Source organism: Dreissena polymorpha, chromosome 12, assembly GCF_020536995.1.
Source record: "Dreissena polymorpha isolate Duluth1 chromosome 12, UMN_Dpol_1.0, whole genome shotgun sequence".
Lineage (NCBI taxonomy): Eukaryota > Metazoa > Mollusca > Bivalvia > Myida > Dreissenidae > Dreissena > Dreissena polymorpha.
Genome location: NC_068366.1, coordinates 45,938,072 through 45,958,557, shown reverse-complemented (window position 1 = coordinate 45,958,557; position 20,486 = coordinate 45,938,072). Strand labels below are relative to the sequence as shown.

General features: G+C 34.9%; 1 protein-coding gene across 6 annotated transcripts in view; it reads left to right on the top strand.

The window, feature by feature from the left end:
• The window catches only part of LOC127853003 (trafficking protein particle complex subunit 3-like), a 35,451-nt gene extending 15,469 nt beyond the window's left edge, over positions 1-19,982 (top strand). The window contains exons 4-5 of one of the 6 annotated variants that reach the window (XM_052387126.1): positions 12,932-13,114; positions 18,392-19,982. In XM_052387126.1, the coding sequence (XP_052243086.1) occupies positions 12,932-13,114; positions 18,392-18,511 (303 nt within the window). In that variant the 3' untranslated portion in view covers positions 18,512-19,982. Of the gene's footprint in view, positions 1-421; positions 2,013-3,945; positions 4,129-9,407; positions 10,998-12,931; positions 13,115-18,391 lie in introns of those variants that run through there. The other 5 variants (XM_052387125.1, XM_052387124.1, XM_052387123.1 and 2 more) reach the window with 5 other exon arrangements.
• The last annotated feature ends 504 nt before the right edge of the window (positions 19,983-20,486 follow it).

Sequence of the window (20,486 nt, the reverse complement as noted above, 5' to 3'; positions counted from 1 at the left end):
TTTTGATAAATTAATTATCTTCCTGTGTAAGGTTGTTTTTCTTTGCTGGGAAATATATATTGAGCTAAAATTGTCAGATTCTTGAGCTCTTGTGACTCTTGATCTTGTTGTCCTAAGCTTACTCTGACAACATTTTGGACTATGTTTGGTCTGCAACAAAGCTCTTGTTCTAGATTGTTTGACAGATTTTCTTGAAATTTTACCAAACAATGGGGCAGTAATGCCACCTAAGGGTCATAGTCACTCTTGAAGGTCAATAAGAGCTTGATGGGATTGAATGTGTGTAAGTTGAAACATTAGCAAAAGCATAATGTAGGTGATCTTTTAGTATACTTGTTCTAAGGATATAAACAAGGACAATTTTTGTATGATTGTTTAATTTGAAAGTATGATTGCTTAATTTGAAATATCTTTTTTTCAGGTTCAAATGGATGTTGAGGTAAAGTTTGTTCAAGACCAACTAAAGGGTGAAAATATCACAGAACTAAGACTAAAATTTTTGAAGAGACTAGAAGATGCAGTGCCAGTAGGGGAGGACTAGGCAATACTACTGTTTATATGAAAGGGTTCTTGTGAACAGACATTGATGGAATCACTGTCATTTAAAATGAATGTTAATGTGTGCACCTTCTGTATAATTTAGTTCTTAATGCTATATGAATATCCTTTGAAATACTTTATTTGCAATTAAACACCTCATCTAAATAAACTCTCACCATGTTTTTAGCTCCCCTTAGGAAAATGTGCTCATGGTGAGCTGTTTGTCTTTCATGAAGTGTGTTGTGAATCGCTCTTTGTGCTTGTCAATTTTCTTTTAAACTTTCTGAATCTTCATGAAGCTTTGTAAGACAATTTGTCTGAATGATATCTTGGTAATGTTTAAAACTGGGTCACGTAAGGTAAAAAACTGGTTTAATTTTCAAAAGATAATCGTAAAAATGTGCTTAGAAATGAAATTCATGTACCTACTACTTTTGTTATCTTAAGTCCACCTTGTTAGAATATTTTAGTTCCTTCAGGTCTTAGGCGAACGCTTTAGGGCCTGGCCATGTCCCTCTTGTTTATTTACCTAATAAATGGTAACGATTTGCATTAAAAAAAAACAATCATAAACCATTTAATGTGCAATTAGGTAAATCTTAAACATCTAGAAAGTGGATGAAATGGAAAGAAGAAAAACTAACCTATTCAGTTCCAGTTTCATTTCATTTAAGTGCATACAAATAATATCTGATAGATTAATGAAGTAATTTCCTTTGGCTATTGATCCTGGACCATTAAACGACGTCATCAGTGGCACACAATATGTGAGCTGATTCTGTAAAACTAAGACGCTTAAAAAGTGTGAATGTGATGTAGGCACAAAAACTTCAACCAAACTGGATTTATTTTCGAAATCTGGTGAGAAAATGGACATGAATCAAGAATGTTTTGCCTATGGCAGTGTAATCCACCTGTAAATTCAACCGTCATTAGTATAATTTATTTATTTATTTATTATGTGACTAAAAGCTAACCCAATAATTTTGCATGATAGTAAGTTTCATACATGTGTAATTACACAATCAAGTAATATGCTACTTCGGTTTGGGTCCAGTTTTATGTTTTAGGCTATCAGAAGATTATCTATTATCTGTCTGGCCTTTATTGTGATTGCCTGTCATGTATGTTCAGTAAAGCTGGTTCTTGTTATGAAGATTAAACGTTCAATAGCAAATCTCTTATGAAATTTGTATTCAGATGGCGGAATTTAAGATTCAATAGACCCTTTTCACAATCAGTCAAAATTGATGAGGGCGAAGTCACGTGACTCGAAGAATTCCAGACAAAAGTTATCGTGTATTCATTGCTAATAGTACCACGCAACGCCGCAATGTATTTCAATCACTCACTCTTTAAAACAATCAGCTACGAAATAATATTGTCAACACAAGATGACATTGGCAGAATAAGCACTAATATGAACTTCGCATTTAAAGTGTTTATGCATGAAATAAATGTTCTTGATTAAAGTACTTGTTTTTATTTAATTGTTTGTACACAGTTTGATATTCTTAATTTGAGCATTTTAATCGCGGTGTTTAATCAAAGATCTCTGGTTTTATTGCCACTTTATTCAGCACAAAACCATTTTCTCGTGATCAGATACTGTGCCGTCAAATACTAAATAACAACAAGTTGTCATAAAGCACGCATAGCAGATGTCTGGTCAATAAACAAACTGTATGATGCCTACATGTCATCTCCTGGTAGAAGTATTGCGTTGTAAGTTCTTGGACTAATTTAACCCCAAATACTGAAATTGAAAGTAATTCGTCAAAACAGATTGTCAGAAACAAAATACTGTGTATATATAAGCAAGCTTAATCATAATTTTAAATTGAATGTAGGACATTCGTTCCTACGCTTATTTTGACACAGATGGACCTTCTTTTCTACGTTGTTTTGACAACACGGACAATTGTTGGTTAGTTATTTTGACAATCCGGGCAATAATTCCTACATTATTTTGACAACCCGGACACTTGTTCTTACTTTATTGCTATCATGGTCAATATTATCACATTTTATCAAAATGAAGATTACACTCTGGGCAATTTTTAACCGGTATTTTAATGTCATTATTGAAAAAGTGTGCTATGTTCATATTTGCATCATGTTTGTATTCAGTTTTGAAAATATTTCATGGGCATTAGTATGATAGCATTAACAATTATTCGAATATATCGACTAAGATTTTTATAGGTGTTAAATTGTAATATATTGATAAATACATGTTACAATAACACAAAATAGGCAAGACATTGAAGACAAATTGCATAAAATGCAGCAAAGACAAATTAGCGCCCGAGCCGATGGTGACGAAAAGATATTTTGTACATATTTTCCTACAATAACCGAAGACTTTGTCTTTTTATTAGGATCATAGTTACATGTAGTGTTCGCGTGTCGAATGAATTAAGATTCACATCGTACATGCATGATATACATTCTGGCAAATTCGACTGTACAGACATTTTTGATTTCAGAATTAAATATCTGGCTTATTTCGCATTTATCGACACATGTTCTTCTTAACTTTTATTTTAAATTATATTGAAATGTATGACCTTGTTAACACTCTAGAGGTCACATTTATTTTCCGATCATCATGAAACTTGGTCTGAAGATTTGTCCCAATGATATCTTGAATGAGTTCGAAAATGATTTTTGTTGCTTTAAAAACATGGCCACCAGGGGCGGGGCAAGTTTCCTTATGTGGCTATATTATGGCTTTAGTAAAACTTTGTTAACACTCTAGAGGCCACATTTATTGTCCAATCTTCATGAAATTTTGTCAGAAGATTGGTCTCAATGATATCTTGGATGAGTTCGAAAATAATTATGTTTGCTTGAAAAACATGGCTTCCAAGAGGCGGGGCATTTTTCCTTATATGTCTATAGTAAAATCTTGTTACCACTTAGAGGCCACATTTACTGTCCGATCTTCATGAAACCTGGTCAGAAGATTCATCCCGATAATATCTTGGAAGTGTTCAAAAATGATGCCGGGTTGGTTGAAAAACATGGCTGCCAGGGGACGGGGCATTTTTCCTTATATGGCTATAGTAAAACCTTGTTAACACTCTAGAGGCTTATTTTCTGATCTTCATGAAACTTGGTCAGAAGATTTGTCCCAATAATATCTTGTTATCTCAGGTGAGCGACTTTGGGCCTTTCAGGCCCTCTTGTTCTTGAAAATATAAATGTCATAAAGCTTAGCCATCAGGTCAAACAGAGAAACCCAGAAATCCAATCACAATTTGCCAAACCTAAAAAGCAGTCGATTAAGAGCACAAATTATGTTACCAGGTAAAACTGGGTCTGATAAGTAAAAAACTAGGTCGGTAAGACAAATCTTAAAAAAATATTGTACTACAGTACTCATAGCCCAGTTGTTTTTAGGTAGCATTCAAGATGTATCTAGGGATCACTCCTGTAGTGAGCAATTGGAGCCCAGCAGGAGATGAATTCTCTCTTCTAATGGAGAACAACCCACTGATAGATTTTGTGGAGTTGCCTGATGGCCACAACAACTTGAACTACTCCAACTTGTTATGTGGTGTACTGAAAGGAGCCTTGGAAATGGTAATGATAAGTTATTTACATAGTTACCTCCCTGGATAAGATGGTTGTGTTTTTTACACAAGGATAGTTTGCTCTGGATCAGCAGATGATTTATTGCTTAAATCTGCCTTTGGTGTTAGGGTCGCCCTTTTCAACCATTTTCAATATGGCAGAAGATTTGAAAATGTCAGAGAAAAATTTTTCATCGCAAGGAAGCCTCAGAAAACAGTGGACATTTATCTCGACTCGTACGGTTCTACAGTGGAATAGTGTTACTTTTAACTGTGTTCGAAGCAATTGGACTGGTAGTGGAATTTTTAGTGAAAGTGTATAAATTAAGAAATATTGTATCATTCATCATTTTGTACAATTATCATCAGCATCATTTCTGTGGAAAATTGCATTATTCAAGATACTAGTGTTTCATAGTTATGGTGCTTTTGACATAGTTCACTGCCATCAAGATTGGAAAGAATCTTGTATACAGGTAAAATAAATAATTATACCCCCACAAAAGAAGGTTAGAGGGGTATATAGGAGTGAGCTTGTCTATCGGTCAGTCAGTCTGTCGGTCCGTATTAAGTGTCCGCTCTCTAATTCAAGTTGTTTTCATCCAATCTTCACCAAACTTGGTCAGATGTTGTATCTAGATGATGTCAAGGTCAAGTTTGAATATGGGTTATGCCGGGTCAAAAACTAGGTCATGTGGTCACTAAGGGCGTTTTAAACATTGTGCATGGTGTCCGCTCTCTAGTTCAAGCAGTTTTCATCCGAGCTTCACCAAACTTGGTCAAAAGTTGTATCTTGATGATGTCTAGGCCAAGTTCAAACATGGGTCATGGCAGGTCAAAAACTAGGTCACAGGGTGACTAAGTTCATTTTAAACATTGAGCATAGTGTCCGCTCTCTAATTCAAGTAGTTTTCATCCCATCTTCACCAAACTTGGTCAGAAGTGTATCTAGATGATGTCTAAAATATTCGAAGGTTGCTGAGATGTAATGGACATGGTGTCCACCTAATGACAGGTAGGTCATGGATTCGATCCCAAGTGTGGGAATGTTCTTTAGAACTCTCCCAGAGACACTCAAGGACTGGTGCTAGGCCCAGTTAACGGACTCAAGCATTTCAAATACATGTACGCAGCAAGTATTATAAATGCAATCAAACTAAAAAGAAATAGGTTTAAACTTGATACTAAAACCCTGATTAATACATTTTATTTTGAATAAAGCAAATGGGGACAATCATTTAAAATAATGTAAAAAAAATAATTCTACTTTAAAATAAATAATCATGATAATTTTAGATTTTTATCAATTTTTAGAATACATTGTTTCTAATAACGATAATGATAAAATTCTATATTGTCTTAAAGATAATAATAAAACACAAATATTAATTTAAGAAAAAAAAAACGTTTTAATTTATCAATATCATGGTATTTACAAATAGATACACACAATTATATCAAACGCATGGAGTAATTAATGATCAACCCAGACATTATTTTGATTAACTTTTTTATCCCCCGCCAGTGGCGGAGGGATATTGTTTTGGCGTTGTCCGTCCGGCCGGCACTTTTGTGTCCGGAGCCATATCTTGTAAGTGCTTTGGCGGATTTCATTGAAACTTTGTATGAGTATACAGTGAAAACTCTCTTTACGACCATCTCGGTATTCCGACCAACTCGCTAAGTCGACCGCCATTTTTCAATCCCGATTTTTTCCTTCTATATTTCAATAGTCGTTACACTCACTAATCCGACCAACCCGCTAATCCGCTATTACGACCACTTTAATCAGTACATATCATCGATATTGTTCTTAATTGACACCCGCCAAACGACCAGTAATTTTCACACCTTACTTGATCTGGTGTTGTGGAACTATCGGGATTGTGTACGAAGCCATTCTGACCCAATAAACCACAAATAACGACAACGGTTTTTGGATCGATTTGCGACACAGGTGTTAGATTTTCGGCACTTGTTATAATTTTTAACCCTTGATTGACGATTAGCTATTATTATTATTGAGTCTTTGATGGGTAAATTGGTAGTTGTTTGGTACACACTTTAAAGATTAAATACGGCGAATAATTTAACAGTGAGGATATTTGAGTAACACGGTTTTGTTCGTGATGGATATAAAAACCGACCTTTATACCATATCGTTATTCAAAATGGAGAGACGAAAACGGAAAGAGTTGTGTTTAAAAGAAAATATTGATTTGATCGACGCGAGTGATGGAAAATCTCAACGACAGTTGGCCGATTTATTCGGCATTGGAAAGACTCGGGTTCAAGCTATTCTAAAAAGAACAGCTCAATTTTATTCGACGAAATGTTAAGCAGGCGACAATTTACTCATTCGTTAAGTAAACATCAAGGATCTTGATGAAAAGTACATGTACATGTATTTACACTTCTTTAACGAACAACTTGGAATACTTTCTTTGTACAATGTACAAATGTATAAATACAATGTATAAACGGATGACTGTTATATTGTATGCAAACAGATTAAAGTTCAGTGAATATTTACGTTGTTGTAATTATATGTCCATCAAATTCATGAAAACTCAGTATTAAGACCACCTCGCTATTAAGACCACTTTTGAAAAGTCCCACAAGTGGTCTTAATAGCGAGTTTTCACTGTATATATGCATAAGAGGATGATGCATGCCAAATGGCATTGTACACCACCTGTTAAAAACAGAGTTATGGCCTTTAATATCTTGAAAAAATGCTTTTTACTATAGGCACTTTTGTGTCCGGAGCCATATCTTGGAAGTGCTTTGGAGGATTTCATTGAAACTTGGTATGAGTATATATATGCATAAGAGGATGATGCACGCCAAATGGCATTGTACACCATCTGTTAAAAACAGAGATATGGACCTTTGTATCTTGAAAAAATGCTTTTTACTATAGACACTTTTGTGTCCGGAGCCATATCTTGGAAGTGCTTTGGCGGATTTCATTGAAACTTGGTATGAGTATATATCCCCCGCCAGAGGCGGAGGGATATTGTTTTGGCGTTGTCCGGCTGTCCGTCCGGCTGTCTGTCCGTCCGTCACTTTTGTGTCCGGAGCCATATCTTGGAAGTGCTTTGGTGTATTTCATTGAAACTATGTATCACGCCAAATGGCATTGTACACCATCTGTTAAAACCAGAGTTATGGCCCTTTGTATCTTGAAAAAATCTGTCAGTTTGTTCATCCGTTCGATTTGCACCCATCCTCAAACAAAGCATATGTTGCGGGGGATATCAATTCTACGAATTTGCTTGTTATGCATGTTGTGTCATCATAGGTATTTTAAGCCAGTACTGCAGTCAGCAATGATAGTCTGTATTGCATAAATATTCTGTAGTCTATTATTGATTCGCTTCCTCGAACTGAACAAATATTAATTGTTTACATCGCGAAACGTAATGCGTCCAGTTTCACTTTGGGTTTGATTGCTTTTGTAAACACCGTAAATTCATGTTCAAAAGTGGACAAAAACATGATTAAATAATGTTGGGAAATAAAACTGTTTGGATAACAGGTAAAAATGCAACACAAATGATTATTAACAGTGCTCTTTATATAAAATTTTCGGTAAAAGTTATGCGCTATTTCAACGCGCCTTGTATACAGCCTAATAACAATAGACGGATCACTTTTTGGTGAATAAAGAAGTAATACAAGGCATGATTGCCACCAAAATACACGAGGCCTATCTTATGGAAGAGTCAGGATAGCCAGTGTATAACAATTGATGGATAGTTCTTTTGATTTTTTCAATATTAGTAAAATGTGAGTGGATATAAGTACTTGGCATGTGCGAATTGGATGTTTTGTGATTAAACTAAGACACACCAAATGTGTTAAGGTTCTAACTATGACTAAAGGAGTTAAAAAGTCAATTTTTCTCATTTGACACCTGAGCACATGCATGGCTATCTTAATACTTATATGTGGAGAGCAATCCTGGTCCGCCTTGACTAGACCCCACATGTAACAAAAACCAGCACCTAGACTCACGGGCCTGTGAAAATCTATAAAAAATTACAACCCCCCAATGGTGTTGAGACAAGGCAGCGAACAATGTCATCGTACACACTTTGAGTTCACCTGAGCATAATGTGCTCATGGTGAGCTTTAGTGATGTCCTTTTGTCATTCTTCCGTTATGTGTTGTGGTTGCTTGATTAACATGGCTGCCAGGGGCAGGGCATTTTTACTTATATGGCTATAGTAAAACCTTAATTGTTAAAACTCTATAGAGCCCACATTTATTGTCCAATCTTCAATCAACATGGTCATAAGATGTGTCCAAATCATATCTTGAACGAATTCCGAATGGGTTTGGTTGGTTGACAAACATGGTCGCCAGGGGGGTGTAACATTGTTCTTGAAAAACATATTATAAATGCAGATTGATTTTAAAACAGTCGGTAATTATATAGAAGCAGACTGGAGCGAGCTTACATTGCTAACGTTTGAATAAAAAACTGAATCAAAACAATATTGAATATAAAATATTTTCTTGAAAGCTGACTATGAGTCGGGCAAGTCTGACTTATAAGGGAATCGGAAATTTTGTCTGTCTGGGTTAAAATCAAATATACATCCTTTTTTTTTGGGGGGGGGGGGGGAGAGGGGAATAAAATCAAATGTGTGTCAAATAATCAGTATTTTTCAAAATGAGTATATCTTTCTATCTGAAGAAACAAATTGCATATTTTCTATCTTTATAATATTGAAAATAAGCATCAAAATTAGGGTATATTTATTTTTCCAGTGGGTTTTCAAAATTTTCGCCCTTTGTTTTTTTTTTAGCCTTGTCCTTCAAAATGGGCGCCAACGCATCACTGACAAAAGAATGAAAACTTTTGATAAATTAATTATCTTCCTGTGTAAGGTTGTTTTTCTTTGCTGGGAAATATATATTGAGCTAAAATTGTCAGATTCTTGAGCTCTTGTGACTCTTGATCTTGTTGTCCTAAGCTTACTCTGACAACATTTTGGACTATGTTTGGTCTGCAACAAAGCTCTTGTTCTAGATTGTTTGACAGATTTTCTTGAAATTTTACCAAACAATGGGGCAGTAATGCCACCTAAGGGTCATAGTCACTCTTGAAGGTCAATAAGAGCTTGATGGGATTGAATGTGTGTAAGTTGAAACATTAGCAAAAGCATAATGTAGGTGATCTTTTAGTATACTTGTTCTAAGGATATAAACAAGGACAATTTTTGTATGATTGTTTAATTTGAAAGTATGATTGCTTAATTTGAAATATCTTTTTTTCAGGTTCAAATGGATGTTGAGGTAAAGTTTGTTCAAGACCAACTAAAGGGTGAAAATATCACAGAACTAAGACTAAAATTTTTGAAGAGACTAGAAGATGCAGTGCCAGTAGGGGAGGACTAGGCAATACTACTGTTTATATGAAAGGGTTCTTGTGAACAGACATTGATGGAATCACTGTCATTTAAAATGAATGTTAATGTGTGCACCTTCTGTATAATTTAGTTCTTAATGCTATATGAATATCCTTTGAAATACTTTATTTGCAATTAAACACCTCATCTAAATAAACTCTCACCATGTTTTTAGCTCCCCTTAGGAAAATGTGCTCATGGTGAGCTGTTTGTCTTTCATGAAGTGTGTTGTGAATCGCTCTTTGTGCTTGTCAATTTTCTTTTAAACTTTCTGAATCTTCATGAAGCTTTGTAAGACAATTTGTCTGAATGATATCTTGGTAATGTTTAAAACTGGGTCACGTAAGGTAAAAAACTGGTTTAATTTTCAAAAGATAATCGTAAAAATGTGCTTAGAAATGAAATTCATGTACCTACTACTTTTGTTATCTTAAGTCCACCTTGTTAGAATATTTTAGTTCCTTCAGGTCTTAGGCGAACGCTTTAGGGCCTGGCCATGTCCCTCTTGTTTATTTACCTAATAAATGGTAACGATTTGCATTAAAAAAAACAATCATAAACCATTTAATGTGCAATTAGGTAAATCTTAAACATCTAGAAAGTGGATGAAATGGAAAGAAGAAAAACTAACCTATTCAGTTCCAGTTTCATTTCATTTAAGTGCATACAAATAATATCTGATAGATTAATGAAGTAATTTCCTTTGGCTATTGATCCTGGACCATTAAACGACGTCATCAGTGGCACACAATATGTGAGCTGATTCTGTAAAACTAAGACGCTTAAAAAGTGTGAATGTGATGTAGGCACAAAAACTTCAACCAAACTGGATTTATTTTCGAAATCTGGTGAGAAAATGGACATGAATCAAGAATGTTTTGCCTATGGCAGTGTAATCCACCTGTAAATTCAACCGTCATTAGTATAATTTATTTATTTATTTATTATGTGACTAAAAGCTAACCCAATAATTTTGCATGATAGTAAGTTTCATACATGTGTAATTACACAATCAAGTAATATGCTACTTCGGTTTGGGTCCAGTTTTATGTTTTAGGCTATCAGAAGATTATCTATTATCTGTCTGGCCTTTATTGTGATTGCCTGTCATGTATGTTCAGTAAAGCTGGTTCTTGTTATGAAGATTAAACGTTCAATAGCAAATCTCTTATGAAATTTGTATTCAGATGGCGGAATTTAAGATTCAATAGACCCTTTTCACAATCAGTCAAAATTGATGAGGGCGAAGTCACGTGACTCGAAGAATTCCAGACAAAAGTTATCGTGTATTCATTGCTAATAGTACCACGCAACGCCGCAATGTATTTCAATCACTCACTCTTTAAAACAATCAGCTACGAAATAATATTGTCAACACAAGATGACATTGGCAGAATAAGCACTAATATGAACTTCGCATTTAAAGTGTTTATGCATGAAATAAATGTTCTTGATTAAAGTACTTGTTTTTATTTAATTGTTTGTACACAGTTTGATATTCTTAATTTGAGCATTTTAATCGCGGTGTTTAATCAAAGATCTCTGGTTTTATTGCCACTTTATTCAGCACAAAACCATTTTCTCGTGATCAGATACTGTGCCGTCAAATACTAAATAACAACAAGTTGTCATAAAGCACGCATAGCAGATGTCTGGTCAATAAACAAACTGTATGATGCCTACATGTCATCTCCTGGTAGAAGTATTGCGTTTGTAAGTTCTTGGACTAATTTAACCCCAAATACTGAAATTGAAAGTAATTCGTCAAAACAGATTGTCAGAAACAAAATACTGTGTATATATAAGCAAGCTTAATCATAATTTTAAATTGAATGTAGGACATTCGTTCCTACGCTTATTTTGACACAGATGGACCTTCTTTTCTACGTTGTTTTGACAACACGGACAATTGTTGGTTAGTTATTTTGACAATCCGGGCAATAATTCCTACATTATTTTGACAACCCGGACACTTGTTCTTACTTTATTGCTATCATGGTCAATATTATCACATTTTATCAAAATGAAGATTACACTCTGGGCAATTTTTAACCGGTATTTTAATGTCATTATTGAAAAAGTGTGCTATGTTCATATTTGCATCATGTTTGTATTCAGTTTTGAAAATATTTCATGGGCATTAGTATGATAGCATTAACAATTATTCGAATATATCGACTAAGATTTTTATAGGTGTTAAATTGTAATATATTGATAAATACATGTTACAATAACACAAAATAGGCAAGACATTGAAGACAAATTGCATAAAATGCAGCAAAGACAAATTAGCGCCCGAGCCGATGGTGACGAAAAGATATTTTGTACATATTTTCCTACAATAACCGAAGACTTTGTCTTTTTATTAGGATCATAGTTACATGTAGTGTTCGCGTGTCGAATGAATTAAGATTCACATCGTACATGCATGATATACATTCTGGCAAATTCGACTGTACAGACATTTTTGATTTCAGAATTAAATATCTGGCTTATTTCGCATTTATCGACACATGTTCTTCTTAACTTTTATTTTAAATTATATTGAAATGTATGACCTTGTTAACACTCTAGAGGTCACATTTATTTTCCGATCATCATGAAACTTGGTCTGAAGATTTGTCCCAATGATATCTTGAATGAGTTCGAAAATGATTTTTGTTGCTTTAAAAACATGGCCACCAGGGGCGGGGCAAGTTTCCTTATGTGGCTATATTATGGCTTTAGTAAAACTTTGTTAACACTCTAGAGGCCACATTTATTGTCCAATCTTCATGAAATTTTGTCAGAAGATTGGTCTCAATGATATCTTGGATGAGTTCGAAAATAATTATGTTTGCTTGAAAAACATGGCTTCCAAGAGGCGGGGCATTTTTCCTTATATGTCTATAGTAAAATCTTGTTACCACTTAGAGGCCACATTTACTGTCCGATCTTCATGAAACCTGGTCAGAAGATTCATCCCGATAATATCTTGGAAGTGTTCAAAAATGATGCCGGGTTGGTTGAAAAACATGGCTGCCAGGGGACGGGGCATTTTTCCTTATATGGCTATAGTAAAACCTTGTTAACACTCTAGAGGCTTATTTTCTGATCTTCATGAAACTTGGTCAGAAGATTTGTCCCAATAATATCTTGTTATCTCAGGTGAGCGACTTTGGGCCTTTCAGGCCCTCTTGTTCTTGAAAATATAAATGTCATAAAGCTTAGCCATCAGGTCAAACAGAGAAACCCAGAAATCCAATCACAATTTGCCAAACCTAAAAAGCAGTCGATTAAGAGCACAAATTATGTTACCAGGTAAAACTGGGTCTGATAAGTAAAAAACTAGGTCGGTAAGACAAATCTTAAAAAAATATTGTACTACAGTACTCATAGCCCAGTTGTTTTTAGGTAGCATTCAAGATGTATCTAGGGATCACTCCTGTAGTGAGCAATTGGAGCCCAGCAGGAGATGAATTCTCTCTTCTAATGGAGAACAACCCACTGATAGATTTTGTGGAGTTGCCTGATGGCCACAACAACTTGAACTACTCCAACTTGTTATGTGGTGTACTGAAAGGAGCCTTGGAAATGGTAATGATAAGTTATTTACATAGTTACCTCCCTGGATAAGATGGTTGTGTTTTTTACACAAGGATAGTTTGCTCTGGATCAGCAGATGATTTATTGCTTAAATCTGCCTTTGGTGTTAGGGTCGCCCTTTTCAACCATTTTCAATATGGCAGAAGATTTGAAAATGTCAGAGAAAAATTTTTCATCGCAAGGAAGCCTCAGAAAACAGTGGACATTTATCTCGACTCGTACGGTTCTACAGTGGAATAGTGTTACTTTTAACTGTGTTCGAAGCAATTGGACTGGTAGTGGAATTTTTAGTGAAAGTGTATAAATTAAGAAATATTGTATCATTCATCATTTTGTACAATTATCATCAGCATCATTTCTGTGGAAAATTGCATTATTCAAGATACTAGTGTTTCATAGTTATGGTGCTTTTGACATAGTTCACTGCCATCAAGATTGGAAAGAATCTTGTATACAGGTAAAATAAATAATTATACCCCCACAAAAGAAGGTTAGAGGGGTATATAGGAGTGAGCTTGTCTATCGGTCAGTCAGTCTGTCGGTCCGTATTAAGTGTCCGCTCTCTAATTCAAGTTGTTTTCATCCAATCTTCACCAAACTTGGTCAGATGTTGTATCTAGATGATGTCAAGGTCAAGTTTGAATATGGGTTATGCCGGGTCAAAAACTAGGTCATGTGGTCACTAAGGGCGTTTTAAACATTGTGCATGGTGTCCGCTCTCTAGTTCAAGCAGTTTTCATCCGAGCTTCACCAAACTTGGTCAAAAGTTGTATCTTGATGATGTCTAGGCCAAGTTCAAACATGGGTCATGGCAGGTCAAAAACTAGGTCACAGGGTGACTAAGTTCATTTTAAACATTGAGCATAGTGTCCGCTCTCTAATTCAAGTAGTTTTCATCCCATCTTCACCAAACTTGGTCAGAAGTGTATCTAGATGATGTCTAAAATATTCGAAGGTTGCTGAGATGTAATGGACATGGTGTCCACCTAATGACAGGTAGGTCATGGATTCGATCCCAAGTGTGGGAATGTTCTTTAGAACTCTCCCAGAGACACTCAAGGACTGGTGCTAGGCCCAGTTAACGGACTCAAGCATTTCAAATACATGTACGCAGCAAGTATTATAAATGCAATCAAACTAAAAAGAAATAGGTTTAAACTTGATACTAAAACCCTGATTAATACATTTTATTTTGAATAAAGCAAATGGGGACAATCATTTAAAATAATGTAAAAAAAATAATTCTACTTTAAAATAAATAATCATGATAATTTTAGATTTTTATCAATTTTTAGAATACATTGTTTCTAATAACGATAATGATAAAATTCTATATTGTCTTAAAGATAATAATAAAACACAAATATTAATTTAAGAAAAAAAAAACGTTTTAATTTATCAATATCATGGTATTTACAAATAGATACACACAATTATATCAAACGCATGGAGTAATTAATGATCAACCCAGACATTATTTTGATTAACTTTTTTATCCCCCGCCAGTGGCGGAGGGATATTGTTTTGGCGTTGTCCGTCCGGCCGGCACTTTTGTGTCCGGAGCCATATCTTGTAAGTGCTTTGGCGGATTTCATTGAAACTTTGTATGAGTATACAGTGAAAACTCTCTTTACGACCATCTCGGTATTCCGACCAACTCGCTAAGTCGACCGCCATTTTTCAATCCCGATTTTTTCCTTCTATATTTCAATAGTCGTTACACTCACTAATCCGACCAACCCGCTAATCCGCTATTACGACCACTTTAATCAGTACATATCATCGATATTGTTCTTAATTGACACCCGCCAAACGACCAGTAATTTTCACACCTTACTTGATCTGGTGTTGTGGAACTATCGGGATTGTGTACGAAGCCATTCTGACCCAATAAACCACAAATAACGACAACGGTTTTTGGATCGATTTGCGACACAGGTGTTAGATTTTCGGCACTTGTTATAATTTTTAACCCTTGATTGACGATTAGCTATTATTATTATTGAGTCTTTGATGGGTAAATTGGTAGTTGTTTGGTACACACTTTAAAGATTAAATACGGCGAATAATTTAACAGTGAGGATATTTGAGTAACACGGTTTTGTTCGTGATGGATATAAAAACCGACCTTTATACCATATCGTTATTCAAAATGGAGAGACGAAAACGGAAAGAGTTGTGTTTAAAAGAAAATATTGATTTGATCGACGCGAGTGATGGAAAATCTCAACGACAGTTGGCCGATTTATTCGGCATTGGAAAGACTCGGGTTCAAGCTATTCTAAAAAGAACAGCTCAATTTTATTCGACGAAATGTTAAGCAGGCGACAATTTACTCATTCGTTAAGTAAACATCAAGGATCTTGATGAAAAGTACATGTACATGTATTTACACTTCTTTAACGAACAACTTGGAATACTTTCTTTGTACAATGTACAAATGTATAAATACAATGTATAAACGGATGACTGTTATATTGTATGCAAACAGATTAAAGTTCAGTGAATATTTACGTTGTTGTAATTATATGTCCATCAAATTCATGAAAACTCAGTATTAAGACCACCTCGCTATTAAGACCACTTTTGAAAAGTCCCACAAGTGGTCTTAATAGCGAGTTTTCACTGTATATATGCATAAGAGGATGATGCATGCCAAATGGCATTGTACACCACCTGTTAAAAACAGAGTTATGGCCTTTAATATCTTGAAAAAATGCTTTTTACTATAGGCACTTTTGTGTCCGGAGCCATATCTTGGAAGTGCTTTGGAGGATTTCATTGAAACTTGGTATGAGTATATATATGCATAAGAGGATGATGCACGCCAAATGGCATTGTACACCATCTGTTAAAAACAGAGATATGGACCTTTGTATCTTGAAAAAATGCTTTTTACTATAGACACTTTTGTGTCCGGAGCCATATCTTGGAAGTGCTTTGGCGGATTTCATTGAAACTTGGTATGAGTATATATCCCCCGCCAGAGGCGGAGGGATATTGTTTTGGCGTTGTCCGGCTGTCCGTCCGGCTGTCTGTCCGTCCGTCACTTTTGTGTCCGGAGCCATATCTTGGAAGTGCTTTGGTGTATTTCATTGAAACTATGTATCACGCCAAATGGCATTGTACACCATCTGTTAAAACCAGAGTTATGGCCCTTTGTATCTTGAAAAAATCTGTCAGTTTGTTCATCCGTTCGATTTGCACCCATCCTCAAACAAAGCATATGTTGCGGGGGATATCAATTCTACGAATTTGCTTGTTATGCATGTTGTGTCATCATAGGTATTTTAAGCCAGTACTGCAGTCAGCAATGATAGTCTGTATTGCATAAATATTCTGTAGTCTATTATTGATTCGCTTCCTCGAACTGAACAAATATTAATTGTTTACATCGCGAAACGTAATGCGTCCAGTTTCACTTTGGGTTTGATTGCTTTTGTAAACACCGTAAATTCATGTTCAAAAGTGGACAAAAACATGATTAAATAATGTTGGGAAATAAAACTGTTTGGATAACAGGTAAAAATGCAACACAAATGATTATTAACAGTGCTCTTTATATAAAATTTTCGGTAAAAGTTATGCGCTATTTCAACGCGCCTTGTATACAGCCTAATAACAATAGACGGATCACTTTTTGGTGAATAAAGAAGTAATACAAGGCATGATTGCCACCAAAATACACGAGGCCTATCTTATGGAAGAGTCAGGATAGCCAGTGTATAACAATTGATGGATAGTTCTTTTGATTTTTTCAATATTAGTAAAATGTGAGTGGATATAAGTACTTGGCATGTGCGAATTGGATGTTTTGTGATTAAACTAAGACACACCAAATGTGTTAAGGTTCTAACTATGACTAAAGGAGTTAAAAAGTCAATTTTTCTCATTTGACACCTGAGCACATGCATGGCTATCTTAATACTTATATGTGGAGAGCAATCCTGGTCCGCCTTGACTAGACCCCACATGTAACAAAAACCAGCACCTAGACTCACGGGCCTGTGAAAATCTATAAAAAATTACAACCCCCCAATGGTGTTGAGACAAGGCAGCGAACAATGTCATCGTACACACTTTGAGTTCACCTGAGCATAATGTGCTCATGGTGAGCTTTAGTGATGTCCTTTTGTCATTCTTCCGTTATGTGTTGTGGTTGCTTGATTAACATGGCTGCCAGGGGCAGGGCATTTTTACTTATATGGCTATAGTAAAACCTTAATTGTTAAAACTCTATAGAGCCCACATTTATTGTCCAATCTTCAATCAACATGGTCATAAGATGTGTCCAAATCATATCTTGAACGAATTCCGAATGGGTTTGGTTGGTTGACAAACATGGTCGCCAGGGGGGTGTAACATTGTTCTTGAAAAACATATTATAAATGCAGATTGATTTTAAAACAGTCGGTAATTATATAGAAGCAGACTGGAGCGAGCTTACATTGCTAACGTTTGAATAAAAAACTGAATCAAAACAATATTGAATATAAAATATTTTCTTGAAAGCTGACTATGAGTCGGGCAAGTCTGACTTATAAGGGAATCGGAAATTTTGTCTGTCTGGGTTAAAATCAAATATACATCCTTTTTTTTTGGGGGGGGGGGGAGAGGGGAATAAAATCAAATGTGTGTCAAATAATCAGTATTTTTCAAAATGAGTATATCTTTCTATCTGAAGAAACAAATTGCATATTTTCTATCTTTATAATATTGAAAATAAGCATCAAAATTAGGGTATATTTATTTTTCCAGTGGGTTTTCAAAATTTTCGCCCTTTGTTTTTTTTTTAGCCTTGTCCTTCAAAATGGGCGCCAACGCATCACTGACAAAAGAATGAAAACTTTTGATAAATTAATTATCTTCCTGTGTAAGGTTGTTTTTCTTTGCTGGGAAATATATATTGAGCTAAAATTGTCAGATTCTTGAGCTCTTGTGACTCTTGATCTTGTTGTCCTAAGCTTACTCTGACAACATTTTGGACTATGTTTGGTCTGCAACAAAGCTCTTGTTCTAGATTGTTTGACAGATTTTCTTGAAATTTTACCAAACAATGGGGCAGTAATGCCACCTAAGGGTCATAGTCACTCTTGAAGGTCAATAAGAGCTTGATGGGATTGAATGTGTGTAAGTTGAAACATTAGCAAAAGCATAATGTAGGTGATCTTTTAGTATACTTGTTCTAAGGATATAAACAAGGACAATTTTTGTATGATTGTTTAATTTGAAAGTATGATTGCTTAATTTGAAATATCTTTTTTTCAGGTTCAAATGGATGTTGAGGTAAAGTTTGTTCAAGACCAACTAAAGGGTGAAAATATCACAGAACTAAGACTAAAATTTTTGAAGAGACTAGAAGATGCAGTGCCAGTAGGGGAGGACTAGGCAATACTACTGTTTATATGAAAGGGTTCTTGTGAACAGACATTGATGGAATCACTGTCATTTAAAATGAATGTTAATGTGTGCACCTTCTGTATAATTTAGTTCTTAATGCTATATGAATATCCTTTGAAATACTTTATTTGCAATTAAACACCTCATCTAAATAAACTCTCACCATGTTTTTAGCTCCCCTTAGGAAAATGTGCTCATGGTGAGCTGTTTGTCTTTCATGAAGTGTGTTGTGAATCGCTCTTTGTGCTTGTCAATTTTCTTTTAAACTTTCTGAATCTTCATGAAGCTTTGTAAGACAATTTGTCTGAATGATATCTTGGTAATGTTTAAAACTGGGTCACGTAAGGTAAAAAACTGGTTTAATTTTCAAAAGATAATCGTAAAAATGTGCTTAGAAATGAAATTCATGTACCTACTACTTTTGTTATCTTAAGTCCACCTTGTTAGAATATTTTAGTTCCTTCAGGTCTTAGGCGAACGCTTTAGGGCCTGGCCATGTCCCTCTTGTTTATTTACCTAATAAATGGTAACGATTTGCATTAAAAAAAAACAATCATAAACCATTTAATGTGCAATTAGGTAAATCTTAAACATCTAGAAAGTGGATGAAATGGAAAGAAGAAAAACTAACCTATTCAGTTCCAGTTTCATTTCATTTAAGTGCATACAAATAATATCTGATAGATTAATGAAGTAATTTCCTTTGGCTATTGATCCTGGACCATTAAACGACGTCATCAGTGGCACACAATATGTGAGCTGATTCTGTAAAACTAAGACGCTTAAAAAGTGTGAATGTGATGTAGGCACAAAAACTTCAACCAAACTGGATTTATTTTCGAAATCTGGTGAGAAAATGGACATGAATCAAGAATGTTTTGCCTATGGCAGTGTAATCCACCTGTAAATTCAACCGTCATTAGTATAATTTATTTATTTATTTATTATGTGACTAAAAGCTAACCCAATAATTTTGCATGATAGTAAGTTTCATACATGTGTAATTACACAATCAAGTAATATGCTACTTCGGTTTGGGTCCAGTTTTATGTTTTAGGCTATCAGAAGATTATCTATTATCTGTCTGGCCTTTATTGTGATTGCCTGTCATGTATGTTCAGTAAAGCTGGTTCTTGTTATGAAGATTAAACGTTCAATAGCAAATCTCTTATGAAATTTGTATTCAGATGGCGGAATTTAAGATTCAATAGACCCTTTTCACAATCAGTCAAAATTGATGAGGGCGAAGTCACGTGACTCGAAGAATTCCAGACAAAAGTTATCGTGTATTCATTGCTAATAGTACCACGCAACGCCGCAATGTATTTCAATCACTCACTCTTTAAAACAATCAGCTACGAAATAATATTGTCAACACAAGATGACATTGGCAGAATAAGCACTAATATGAACTTCGCATTTAAAGTGTTTATGCATGAAATAAATGTTCTTGATTAAAGTACTTGTTTTTATTTAATTGTTTGTACACAGTTTGATATTCTTAATTTGAGCATTTTAATCGCGGTGTTTAATCAAAGATCTCTGGTTTTATTGCCACTTTATTCAGCACAAAACCATTTTCTCGTGATCAGATACTGTGCCGTCAAATACTAAATAACAACAAGTTGTCATAAAGCACGCATAGCAGATGTCTGGTCAATAAACAAACTGTATGATGCCTACATGTCATCTCCTGGTAGAAGTATTGCGTTGTAAGTTCTTGGACTAATTTAACCCCAAATACTGAAATTGAAAGTAATTCGTCAAAACAGATTGTCAGAAACAAAATACTGTGTATATATAAGCAAGCTTAATCATAATTTTAAATTGAATGTAGGACATTCGTTCCTACGCTTATTTTGACACAGATGGACCTTCTTTTCTACGTTGTTTTGACAACACGGACAATTGTTGGTTAGTTATTTTGACAATCCGGGCAATAATTCCTACATTATTTTGACAA